The 13,399-nt window shown below is 53.0% G+C and overlaps 1 protein-coding gene across 1 annotated transcript; it reads right to left on the minus strand.

Annotated features, from left to right (window-relative positions):
- Positions 1 to 2,423: 2,423 nt before the first annotated feature.
- On the minus strand, positions 2,424 to 4,317 carry GSC (goosecoid homeobox). The gene is made up of 3 exons (XM_042940700.1): positions 3,916 to 4,317; positions 3,190 to 3,449; positions 2,424 to 2,870 (listed from the first exon to the last, which is right to left on the minus strand). The coding sequence occupies exons 1-3, from the start codon at positions 4,268 to 4,270 to the stop codon at positions 2,715 to 2,717; spliced, it is 771 nt and encodes a 256-aa protein (XP_042796634.1). The 5' UTR covers positions 4,271 to 4,317; the 3' UTR covers positions 2,424 to 2,714.
- Positions 4,318 to 13,399: the final 9,082 nt, after the last annotated feature.

Here is a 13,399-nt window from a genome sequence, read left to right on the forward strand (position 1 = left end):
GATCCTCCAGTGTGGGAGCCCTAGACGGGGAAGATTTCTCTTTTGCCACCTTGCGTCTTCCCCAGAAGCTGGGAGCCCCCTTCTGGGTCTTCCTCCCCCGCCCACGCACCCCCTGCACCCTCTACTTGTCCTGGCTTCCCCCCAGGTGTTTCTGGGGGAAGAATGTCTGAGACCCTACTCCTCCTGCAATCCCTCTCTCCCGTCACTTGACGTGGACACCACACCACTCCAGACTAGACAAATGCAGATCGTTTAAAAGAAAGAAAGAAAAGAAAAGAAAAGAAAAGAAAAGAAAAGAGAAAAGAAAAAAGGAAGATCCCTGTTTATAGGGAGTCCAAGGGCACGGCGAGTGACGGACAAAGAGACATAGAGGTTGATAGAGTTCCAGGATGTCTTATGGCTCAGGCTGGAATGATGCCACCCACTTCTGTCCTACTAGTCTAGAATGTTCTAGACTAATGGAGCGTTGAAGGAAGGGTAGAAGTCAGAGCTCTTCCTGGATCCCTCTGCAGGCTCACCCCTCTCCTATGGGACAGAGGACAAGACCTAGGGACAGCAGTGAAGGAGGAGGGGTGCAGGGCAGGCCAGGCCATGGAAGCCTGAGGTCTAAGGAAGATATAGAACAGCCATTGCACGATTCATCTGAAATTGATGGCTTCTGACTATCTCTCACCAGAACCAGCATTAGCGGAAACATGTCTAATTATAGTATTAAAACTCACTTGGGCAAAGATGATTACTTTCTAAAACCAAATGTTGTTAAAAGTATTTCACTTTCTTGATCCTTAACTTCCTCGTCTGTAAACTGGTGAAAACTCCCCATCACAGAATTCTTGAAAAGTAAAATGAGAAAACGTAAAAAAAAAAAAAAAAAAAATCCTGAAGTGCGGGGTCCGATACAATATAAACCATAATAGTACGTATTAAAAAAAAAAAATAAGTAGCCATGTTGAACGATTTCCCCCATGCAAGCTATTATTCCACAGGAGGCCATGCCTTTAATGTCCACACTAGCCCTGGGGAGCAGACATTATCGTTGTACCCATTTTACAGCCCATAACAGCAAGGGGTTCCATAATTTGCTCAAGGGCACACATGCACCAAGGCAATCTTGACCCTTGAGGCAGACCTGGCTGTCTCCGACTTCCATCTAGAGATACTCCCTATTCAAAAGGTGACAAGGGGGGAGACACTTCCTATTTCCGAAGTGTCTTTTCACTGCTCCAGGAATTACTTTCACCTTTTAAACATAAAAAAGCTGTAGGAAAAATACCGCCTCTTGGGAAAGGCTATTCTGCCGGGGCCCAGTCCACAGCCAGGATGCACAGCCTTCTCCTGGAGGGACCTCGCACTAAATACCGGAGGCAGGCAGCCGAAAAGGAAGAACAAGGTCATTGCTCCCTGGGCAGCACCCCCATCAGCCAAGCCGGGAAGCTCTCTGAGCCTTAGCTTCCTTATCTATAAAATGGATTTGTTGTAAAATCAGTAAAGTAGAAACATTCAAAACCAATTCTGCGGGCCCTTGGCCTCCACCCACCCTAACCCCGGCCCCGTGGGCTGGGGAACCATACAGCATGCATGCTCTGGTCTTCATCCCTGGCCCAAGTGCTCAGCCGGCACCACACGGGGAAGCTTCTGGGCCTCTCCGTCCCTCACAGGCTGCTGACCAGCGCACCAGCGGCGGCGGCCCCAGCTAATGCAGATGGGAGACTTTCGGCAGCGGCGGCAGGAGAAGACCAAAGGCGTCAGCACCGCCACTGCCCCGGCTTGGCACTCTTATACCCGGGTGGCCCACAGAACTCAGGGCAGGTACCTGTGGCCACCCCAAATGCCTGGGCTAAACCACCGTGGGCCCAGCGATGGCCGGGGTCCCCACTAGGCTCTGGGGACCCGCAGCTGAGAGCCGCCAGGCGGGAGATGTGCCGGCTCAGAGCGGCGGAGTGGCCATGTAAGATCCAGAAGAGTGTCGGGAAAGAGGCACGCCCGCCACCTAATTCCACCCTCAGGCCTGGGGATTTCGTGGGAACAGGGACCGGTGAGCCGGCTCTGGAGAGGCTCCCGGATCCCCCAGCTCCAGGGCGGATCCTGCTTTCTCGCTCCGGCTTCCCTAGGCGGCAAGGAGGAAAAGAGTCCTGGTTCTCCCCCGCGGGCGAGGGGGAGCAGGAACCCCATGCTGTCCCCTCTCATGGGCAATGCTACCACCCCCAGCAGCCCGGCAAAGCCCCTCTCCACCCCTTCCTAGAGACGAAACGGATTTTAAACCAAGACACCCGTCCTGCAACTGCTTCATATCCAGGGTTTCTTTTCTTTTCTTTTTTTTTCCCCGGACAGGTCAGAGCTGCCCAATTTTTTCTTTTGAAGCTACAAACTACGTAGATTTCTTTTCTGGGCCTCAGATGGGGGTGGGGGCGGTGAGTATGAAATACAGAATGTGGCCCGACTACATCGCCATCACTTTATTGTATCGTCACCGTTAACTTAACTATAAATACTACGGTGGGGAGCGAGGCGCTGGCGGCCTTGGACTTCGGGGCTCGAGCCCCTGCGCACCCCCGACCCCAGGCGCCAACCCTCCGGGCTCTGTACACTATTTACAGCTCCTCGTTCCTCTTTCTCGGCCCCCTCCCGCAAGGCAGCGCGTGTGCAAGAAAGTAGCATCGTCTGTCTGTGCAAGTCCTTCGAGTTAGTCAAGAGCCACAGCCGGCCCGCGGCCGTCAGCTGTCCGAGTCCAAATCGCTTTTACCTTCCTCTTCCCTCTTCTCGGGCGACGCCTTTGACGACGTCTTGTTCCACTTCTCGGCGTTTTCCGACTCCTCCGACGAGGACCGCTTCTGCCGCCTCCATTTGGCACGGCGATTTTTAAACCAGACCTGTTGCGCAACGGAGGACAAAACAACAGTTAAGATCAAAGGCGCGCTCCCCCACGGCCGGGGCACCCCCGGGGCCCTCCGTGGCCGCGCGTGACGCCGGCGTGGGCTCGGAACCCGGGGACCCCGCGCGCACGCCAACAAAAGGACAGGAGACTCGCTCCCGCTTCCGCATTTCCATTCAACTTCCTGGGCCTAAAGCGCCCTCCAGCAGCCTCCGGGCCTCCACGGGATGTTTCGCAAGTTCAGGGAGACCCGAGCAGAACCGAGCAAACCCGGCGGGGGCCCGATCTCGCCATGGAGGGCCAGCAGGCGCGCCCACCTCCACTTTCTCCTCGCGGAGGTGCACCTTCCGGGCCAGCTGCTCGCGGGTACCCACGTCTGGGTACTTGGTCTCCTGGAAGAGGTTCTCCAGCGCTTCGAGCTGCTCGTCCGTGAAGATGGTGCGGTGCCGCCGCTTCCGCCGGCAGTGCAGCTGGTTGAGGAGTTGCAGCTCGGTGCGCGACAGGGTGCCCACGTTCATGTAGGGCAGCATCTGGTGCGGCACTGGGGACACTAGCACCGAGCCGGGGCCCTCGTAGCCTGCGACAGAGTAAGACGCACGGTCAGCCGCCTTCCTTGCCACGGGGCGCACACGCCAGCCCGCCTGTCCGCGACCCACTCCGACTGGAAAATCCTCTGCAAGGGGGGTGCTGGGAAGCGGGGGTGCGCGGAAACCGAAGATGCAGGGAAATGGGGGAAGCGTGCTAGAGCGTCCACGCGCACACTCCCAAAGCCAGCTAGGGAATCCCAAAAGCCTAGTCTCCCCATGCAGGCACTAAGTTACAGTTTCCGCTAACTCTCGCCTAAAGTTTGCAGCAAGTGTACGATCCCCCGTGCCCGATCGGCCAAAAAAAAAAAAAAAAGTGGAGGGGGAGGGTGGGGAAAGTTTATTTTTGCAAGGAGAAAAGTTTGCGCGAAGTGAAAATAGCAAGCGCCGCCGCCCACCCACGCTCTAGGGACTGAGGACCGAGGCAGGCGGAGGAGGCCGGCGAGAGCGCGACCCTACCTGGGGGCGTCGGGACGCAGGAGCACTGCTGGGCACCCAGCGGCGGCACGGCCCCGCAGCAGGCCGGGCCCACGGGCGCCGCCTGCACGTGCAGCTGCCCGTAGAAGTAGTTGTTGTAGCCGAGGCGGGAGCCGCCGACCGCGGCCGGGAGGCCTGCGCCGCCGGGGGCCACCGGGCGCGGATAGAAGGCGCCATAGTCCGAGGAGGCGCCGCCGCCGGCGCCGTAGAGCGAGTCCCCGTGCAGGGCCGGGAAGACGACGGGAGCCGCGGCGCTGGGCGCCACCGGCAGCACCGAGTCTTTGCAGCGCGGCCGGGCGGCCAGGATGTTGTCGATGCTGAACATGCTGGCGGGCATCCCCGAGCCCCGCGCCGGGACCGGGGGGCGGCAGGGAGGCGCCGGGGAAAAAGCCTCAAAGTGGGGGGGGGGGGTCCACTCTCCTCCAGCGGCCGACCAAACCGAAAGAGAGCGCGGGCGAGCGCGCAGCCCCGCGCCCCTCCCCGCCCCCTGCGTCCGCTCTCCCTCCTCCCGCCCTCCCCTCTCGGCAGCGTTCGCTGAACCCAACCCGCGGGTAGGACGGAGTTTAGACCAGCTGAACCTCTTGTTGGTTTTATACTGAGTCGACGTCATCCTGGATTTAGTTCCTGGTAATATGCAGATGACAAACAGAACCAGATTTGGCCCTTTCGGTTCCTTTGGGTGGGGGGGGCTTTAGGGGAGGGGGAGGGGGGAGAGGTGCCAAGGGGAGGGGGTGGCGGGGGCCAGAAAAGGGATTGTGGATTGCAAATTAATGAAATTAACCTAATCTTTCCCATTCAGCGGCCCCGCCGCGGGCCGGCCGAGCTGGGCGGGCGTCCTAATTACTCCGGTTAATCTCATTAATTCCATTGTGCGGCGCAGTTAACAACTCCTTGCGCCCGACCTCTCCGCCCCCACCCTTTTTTTTTTTTCCTCAGATTGGGTCCTATTATTGGGTGCGATTTCCTCTGCGAGAAACTCAAATTCATTGTGGCCAGCTTTACTTTGAGGCTTCTTTTTCTCCCCACGTCGGAATTTGTTTTGTTTTAGAAAATGCGAGGGGCTGCGTCCTCTTTCAAGCAAGATTAAAAATTCCGCTTTTCCTCCGAGCCCCCAAGCACTCACCGCCTAATTTCACCTCAGTTATTTTTTTATCTTGAGGTTTTCTCCCGAGTGGAACTGGTTAACCCCACCCCAACCTTTTTGTTTTTGCAAAGGCCAAAATTTCTAAAGGCAAAAACGACGAAAGAGGTGCGTTGTGGTTCTTAAAATACATGCATATATGTATTTTTTGCAGTCACTTTGGCTCTGAAATCTACCATAAGAACCCGTAGGCCCTTACACAGCGGACACCAAATTCAGCCGCTATTTAAAATTCGCCACCAAGAGCAGCATTCTAGAAGCGATGCTTCCCGCTGCTCCCTGTGTGGGGGCCGGTAGGTTTATGTTTGTTTGCTTTTTTTTCTTTTCTTTGGTAAAAATCGCTTTTGGAAATGGGGTGTCTTCTCCCCCATACTGTTTTTGCTTTCAATCCCAAAACGGGGCTTTTGGGATTCCTCACCCCATTCCCCAACAACTGAGTCGAATTCCCCCCCCGTGCGTCTCGCCGGTTCCCCGACTGGGACAGGCCACCTAGCTGTCCTTCGCCCAACAGGCCCAGGCTGGACTCCCGGAGCCCCGGCGGCCTGGCCCAAGCCGGACTCTGCTCGCGGCGGGCGGCCGCGGTGATTTGCGGGATCCTCCGCGCGGCACGGCCGGTCCGCCGGAGCTGCCGGAGGCGCATCCAAGCCCACCACCGTGCGCAGGCGGCAGAGCGCCTTTCGAGAAGGTAGGCGACGATACGCGCGGAACGAAAGTCGCCCCGGAGGTCCTGCGGGCCCGGCGTAAGCCCCAGTCTCGCAGAACTGACCTTTCTCGGCCCTTCGCGCAGGCACCCCCAGCCGCTTCAGGAAAAGGGGTAGTGCCGAGCCCAAACGAGACAGCCGAGGGCCGGGTTGGGGGGCAACTCGGGTTTCCCGAAGGAGGGCCGCTTTTAACTCACGCCCATTTTCTCCCTGTAGCTCTCTGGCTAATTAACAAGGGTCCCTGCCGGCGTGTCTGATGTTGCTTCGGTCAGGCCACGTCTGTGGGCTGCCTCCTCCCGGGCGGTAGGGCAAAGGGGAAAGGGCACTTGTCAATTCGTGTTCCCGGGTCAGAGGAGCCAAGGCGCGGGGGTTTGATCCGGCCCGGGGCGCACAACCCCTGCCGCGCGCAGGCGTGGCGGCGAGAAGCTAGGCGGCGGCGCTTCTCCTAGGCCTCCCTCCGTGGACTCTGCACCCTCGGGCCCACCCGCTCGTGGCCCAGGAGCCTTGCTTCTAATGCTGAGCAGATTAAGAAGTAGTTGTAGGGGGAGACTAAGGCGAGACTGTAGGGGGAGACTAGGGCGAGACCGAGATGGGTCTTAGTTTGGGGAGGCAATCGATTTTTTTTTTTTTTTTTTTTACAATAAAAACTGCTCCCAGGGGATGGAGTGTGACCCTCTCCTTCAGAGAGGTCACGTCTAGGGTAAGAAGTGCAGCCCTTTCCCTTTGCTACTAACCAGGGATGGAGGCATTTGCTCTGGGAGACTTAAAAATCACCAGTTTCCGGGCACATATTCTCCGCCAACCTTTCCTGGGTTGAATTCTGCAGGGCGATTGATGAAAGACAACTAGGGGCCGCAACTCCTTCGGCGACTCTGGCTGCGTTTGTGTTCGGCGTTGGGCGCCCTGGGCAGTGCGTGCGTGCGTGCGTGCGTGCGTGGATTTTTTAAGACCTTTGCTGAGCGGGGCGGAGGCAGAAGCTCTTCGGGACGGAGTCCTCGTCTGTTTCTGCAGAGGTGTTCGGAACCGCAAGGCGCCGAGACTTCAGCCACAAATTTTAGAGTGCTTTCTAGTTTTTAAATAAGGCAGCCTGCCCCCCCCCCGCCCCCCAAGCATACTGTCTCCTTCCACTTGGTACATTGTTCTCTTTAATAATGAGATTTAGCAACCCCCTAGACTTCGCCTCTTGCTTTTCTGCAATCCTCTCATGGTACCCTCCGAGCCCTGGAAGGAAGAGCACTGTATCTCGAGTCTGAGCGTCAGAGTTCTAGACCCAACGTTGCCACCTTGCAAATTAATCACCTTGCAAATACCTCTCTAGGTCGTGGTATGTTTTAGTGGATGGAACCGACGCCAACAATCATTGGGTCCCTTAAAACTGTGAGAATTCTCGAGGCTAGGTGACTGTCGCCTGGGGTAGCTTGGGGGGCATTTTTCTAGTACTTTTCATTGAGGCCAAGATGCAGCCTATCCCCACCCCCACCCGGGTCAGGGTCTCTATCAGCTGGGTCCAAGATCAGGAAAAGGGAGTCAGAAAGCTCTGTCCTCTTTCTTGCAGAAGGAACTTTCTGGGAAGAGGTCACAGGGACCCAGACGGAGCTCTACTCCAGTCATTCAGTCTCCCAGGGAGCTCACCCCCTGCGAGGCGGGGTCTCCCCATCCCCGTTGCCCCTCGATCTGCAGGCTGCACCGTGTCCGCGGGGAGGCAGGAGCCCGGGAAGGCAGTCAGCGGTGCGATGTCCGCGCTGAGCGTCCTCTGCGGGGCCCAAACCCACAAGTGTCCGCAAGGCGCCAAACAAACAATCATCGCCTAGCCTCGCCAGGCGCAATTCGAATAACAAATGCAACGCACGCAAATTGCCTGCCTCGTGTTGCTAAGCGATTGTTTGTCCGCCCGCACGCACCGCTCAGCATGGGAGGAGCGGGAGCGGCCAGAGGCGGCCAGCATGCGCTTAGGTGGGACGTGCAGTAAACACGCCGCTGATTTTACTTATTATCACCCAAACACGATTTCACGCGAAGCAATCACCATGCCAGAAGTCTATGAAAATGTGTTTGTTGAGGAGTCCGTCGCCCCGGTAATAACCCTCATTTTTAATATATTAAAGAATAGATCAGCGGATTCCGAATGCGTAAGGTATATGTGCGGGTCGGCATCTCTAAAGGCGCTTTTGCTCCGCAGTCATCGCTAAATTGATTCATAGAGCCTAGACTAAATTGCTTCTCTGATTTAAAACCGAGTGCCCAGATTTGGAGTGTGCGTCTGGGTATCTCTTCCCGCCCCCAAGATATTTTCATTAGGGAGAAAACTGTCGCCCACTGCCCTTCCACACACTCACACACGTGCACCCATGGCTGTAAAAAGAAAAAAAAAATGCATATGCGGTCCCAACTTCTTACGGTTTCAGGAACTTTCTTTTCTTAATTCTTTCAGCCTCTCTCCCGGTCACAGAGCACAGCTCATAATCGGATGCCCTTAAGAAGATTTTTCGTGGCATGGGCAAAAAGCCGGCGTGTCCTTTACAAAGGTAGGGAGCCCCCTCGGAGGAGGGCGAATGAGCTGGGTCAGAGGAATTCGGAACAATGCACAGACCCGGCTGCAGCGGGTGCGCGGTGTTGAGACCCCAGACGGTCTCCACAGCGCAAATCGGCTGTATTGTCTGTAGGTGGGCTTTAAAAAAAAAATCCAGTGCCTCAAAAATAGTGCTCAAACCCCGGTCCATGGCCCTGCTGCTCCGAGGACACCTCCGGTAGCCCCAGGGGGTTTTCCGCGTGAGGTTGGGTGGGTGGAGTACAGCTCCAGGTGTAGACGCGGTCCCTGCTAAGGGCAGCGCGCCCATTCAACCGGGATATAGGGACCCTTACTAGGCTGAGTTTTGCCGCAAGTTTTGCAACATTCCAAACAGGCGCACTGAGCCTCGGAGGACGAAATAATCAAGGTGTTAGGAAAATTCAACATAACTCGGGGTGTGTGGAGGGGGGTGGGGGGGGGTTGAAAAAGGTGGCGAAAAATGACGTCTTCCCAAAGCATCCGAAAAAAAATAGCCTTGGGTTTTCAGGGTTGGAGAACTCCTCTTTCAGCGGAGCTATTTACCAAAGTTTGTTTCAAAGGGACTGCACCATTGCTTTTGCAACTCACAGAATGCAAATGCCGATAATTTGTTCTCAGTGGAACTTTCTCTTGAAATGATTAGCAAAGTCAGTCAGTTGAAAATTAGAGCGAGTGCACAGACAGTTCCCGAAGCCCCTCGCTAACCGATATCAGCTTCTAAAGTTTTCATTCATGTAAACCTCATTAATGAAGATCTTTTATTTAAACGTCAAGGGGATTTGAAATTTAGAGTAAATTATGAAGCTTGTATGTCTAGCCAAGTCATGGGTCAAATGCATTTGTGAAAAACTGCTCAAAGAGCATATGGTTTTGAATTTTTCTACAATGACTAGTGTTTAAATAAATTGCTTGTACTGCTTAACTTCATGTGTAATTTTGACAGAAATTGGCCTATAGCCTTTTGATATGTAAACATTTCAGCCTTTTATGCGGTATAAAAAAGACACTCGCTTTTTAGGATCAGCTCAGGCAGTCACCCTGTAATTCAGAAAGCTGGCATCTACCATTACATTCTTGCTAGATTTCAACTTTCCAGTGGCAGCCTCAGGGAGAGAAAAAAAAAAAAAAAGGAAAGAAAGAAAAAGAAAGAAAGAGGATATTTCAAAAGCGATGTCCATTTGGGATTAAAAGCTGCAAATGAAGGGAGAATGTGCCACTTACTATCTGAAAGAAATGGATAAACCATAGTTATTAAAGAACATTTTCTGTCATCTTTCTTTAAGCCAGCCCATCTGAGAGGACACTTAAGCAGGACTGGGACTGACTGCCTTGTCATTAAATGCTTATCTTAGAGCCGAGTCAATCAGTCCAACACGCAAATAGGTGTTAAAAATCTAGGTATCACTTCAGGATGTTAGCAGCGAGATGGCTCTGTGTCACAGAACCCATTAAGATGCAAAAATCAGTCTGGGAAGAGAATCCTGGGCACGGGATCGCTGGACACAAAATGGCACGTCTGAGTCACGCATGGGGGGGGGGGGTCTTTCTCAGCGGGAGGCTGTGGCTGGAAAAGGCAAAGTCTGCATGGGGCGCAGTTCAGAGACCCCTCTGGGCTGCCAGTGTTTCTGAAACACGTATACATCTGCATAAACCCATTTGTTGCTCATATATCCATCGTCTCCGTAAACAAGCTTGGAATGTGGATTGGAAGGCTGGTTACAGAGCCAGCTGTAGCTTACCAGTTACCCCGGGTGCTAGACGGGGCCACACACTTGCCGTGGCGGCCACCTCCCCTTCAAGCCCTGTGTTCTCCTGGTCCTACCCTATTTATCCTATACGTCAGCTTTGTCCTACGCAGACTTTCCCCGAGAGACCTCGCCCCTCTGTGAAGTTTCTGGAAGCACTGAGGGGAGACAGGAAGCAACAGAGACCAGTTTCTTTGGTCTCTACACAGTTGAGCCACCAAGCAGAGTGAGATCTTCTTTATAGAGAGACTGTCTGGGAGACAAAATGTGATTAGGAAAGAAGACTGGCCGGGAAAGACAGGAGGAGGTGTTTTATTTACATTTCTTACGCATTCCAACACATCATACTGTGGTCAGCAAACCGGAAAGGAAAGGACACATTTCATAACCTAAAGAAGGCACCAGACTTTTGTTTTGTTTTGTTTTTCCTCAGCGTTCTACATTCCTATCTTACCCTTCTGCCCATTTTGAAATGAATAAGGGTAGATTTTTCCTGTTAGCCATAGTTGTAAAGTTCTTGGAAAAACAATTGATTTGCTAATAAAATATTTCCGTAGCTTTCAGCTGCTTAACTTTTAGGAACTTACCCCGAAAATGTGTTTGTGATCAAAGTTAGCTAGGCGAGATACGTATTGGGGGTGAAAAAGGAAGACTTAATACTCAAGAGATGATTTGGGAAGTTGTGGGTTGGGGTTTTTTGTTTTGTTTTGTTTTGTTTTCGAAGGAAAGACTATTAGAAAATAAAACTGAAAATTATGGGAAAAGACAGCCATGCCTGGGTGGCCGTGTTCCGTGTCCAGAAAGGTTGGTTATCAGCGGAGATACATGTAACGTGTATTCATCTTTTTAGAGAGGACTTGATGAAATGGTCATTGGACAATACGTCAACTTCAGATCTGGATGCGAGATGGATAGCAGGTAACTTTACTAGCTCTTTCTCAACATCAGAACGAGGAAACTAACAAGCATGTTCCCAGATGTGTCTTGTCCTTCAAAGCAGTCGCCAAGGGAGGCTCCTACCTGCTCCAGCATCACTGTCAGTGACGGTTTTGAATAGTTTTCTCAACTCCTAAAAGGTCACTTACTTGGGCCCATTCATTCCTGTCTGCCTTTGAAAGAAGCAGCTGGACTCCCTTGCCCATCGGTTAGGTGCCGAAATCAAGGCTTCCGAAAAGCCTAAGGAGTCGGATGAAGTCATGGGAAGTAGGAGGCGGGAGGGAAGCCGCTTTCAGAGGTCCAGAGGTCACAGGTCCTGTCACCTGCTCAATCCCACCAGCCAGAGGGTCTGATGCTGTCACTCAACTCGAACCTGGCTTTGCCGTGGGAGGAACAGGCTGAGCCCTTCCCAGGGTGCCTGGATAATTCAGATCAGTTCTCTGTCCCCGAAAGGAAAAAGGAGAATTCCCAGAAACAACCTCAACTTTCAGTTTGTTTGATTTGTGTTGGGGCTTTTATTCTCTTTTCTTAGCCAGGAGATCGAGAGTTTTGGAATACACTGCCCTCCACACACACACACACACACACACACACACACACACACCCTCCCTCAGCCCCTCCCCGCCTTCATTTTGCACACTTGATCACTTCCGGGCCAATCAATCCCAATACCAGCTCCTTGGTCACCTCCTTTCTGGAGGTTGTGTTTATTTTCTTGTTTGGGGGTATCTGCCTGCCCCCAGGGACAAAAACTGAATGATGCTGGGTCCCGAGGTGGATTTGGTTTCACTTAGCAGTAAAATTCTTTCTGCAGACCAGAAGGTCTTGGATTTAAAATCACAAGAGTCCGTCTCCCCTGTCATTGGGTTGTTTGTAATTTATGTATTATGGGAAAAAGTAGTCTGTTCGTAGTAATGATAGCTTGGGGAATTGAGTATATGAGCCAAACACAGGACAGTTGAACTGAAAAGAACCCCTCTTGTCTACATGATACCTCGCAGGTTTTTTTAACAGGTCCCCAAAGAACATTTCATTCCGCTCTCATAAGGTTTGTAGATATAGTCATTTTCAGCTCTGCCCGGTAGGTCCACGCGATATTTGCAAGTAGAAGGCTGACGTCAACAAACACTTTCATGCCCGGCTAATGACAATGCTTTCTCCGAAACTCTAGGATTCTGGAGTTATTTGAATCTTAAAGTGTCTCCGGTTGACTCGGAGATGGGAACATAAGTTTTTGATAATGCTATCCACATTCTGATTTCAGCCGCGGCCGTTCTTTTTTTTTTTCTTTTTTTTCTTCCCCCCCAAACCCTCAGAAAGTAGCTTTCCAAGCTAAACTAGGTGATCAAGTGAATGCTTAACTTGAAATAAGTTTTGAAATAACTCGTTCACCATTCCAGTCCTTCAGTAAAAGAGCTGCGGCAGAGAGGGCTGCTTTCAAAGCTCTCTGCGCGGCAGGGGAATTCTGGCATTTCTGAGGAAAAGGTAGATATTGAATATGTGTGGCGAATGCACACCCCTCCATGTTTCAGGGAAATTCTTTATTGAATATTTCTCGCTCCAAAAGCTGGAGTCACTGTGAAATCTCGCTCCTTGGATCTCTGTCGGGGCTGACCTAGTCTCCCGACCTAGGAACAAATTGCCTTTTTATGGGCGTATGTTCTAAATGGGAGCAAACATCTCCATCTTGAGGCATAAGGCCAGAGAAACTGGTATTGAGGGCCGGCCATGACTAGGTCTAATTAGGGCAAACGACTAGTTTGTTTGTTCTAGAAAATGGAGCGAAAAGGGGAGCCCGGGTGGCTCAGTAGGCGAGGCGTCCGGCTTCAGCTCAGGTCATGATCTCCCGGTTCACGAGTTTGAGCCCTGCGTCGGGCTCTATAAAACAAGGAAATGCCCCGCTCATCAGCTGGCTGAACAACACCTTTTGTTCCCTGGCCCCAAGTTACCTTTCCTCCCTTCTGTCCGCACCCTAGTTTGTCAGGACTCTGGCCACACGCAGAAGGTCCCTGCTCTGTGCCGCTCAGTCTTGGTGCCTTCGCTGGCTCTCTTCTCCCCCTCCTACGTGGCCTTCCCCTGTTGGCTCCGCGAGGCCACGCTGGCTTCCCTGTCTGGTTGTGCGGACGTGGCCTCTGCCACCCTGAAGACCCCGGAGGTGACCGTCGGGCCTTCCTGTGCTGCAGAACGAGTCCTCTTAGGCTTGGAAATATCTGAGCTGGGACCATATGGGCGGAACCGGCACTTGGCCCCGTGAGTGTGCTAAATCACTTGTTTAAGGAGAGAATACATTTTCACCCTTCCCCTCCCCACCTCTTCGCTTCTACTTCCTCCCCAAATTCCAGGCGAAAGATCGTTAGCAGGGGAGTGTTAATTAGCCACAGTGGGTGCTCTCCTG

The sequence above is a fragment of the Panthera leo genome, chromosome B3, assembly GCF_018350215.1.
Source record: "Panthera leo isolate Ple1 chromosome B3, P.leo_Ple1_pat1.1, whole genome shotgun sequence".
NCBI lineage: Eukaryota > Metazoa > Chordata > Mammalia > Carnivora > Felidae > Panthera > Panthera leo.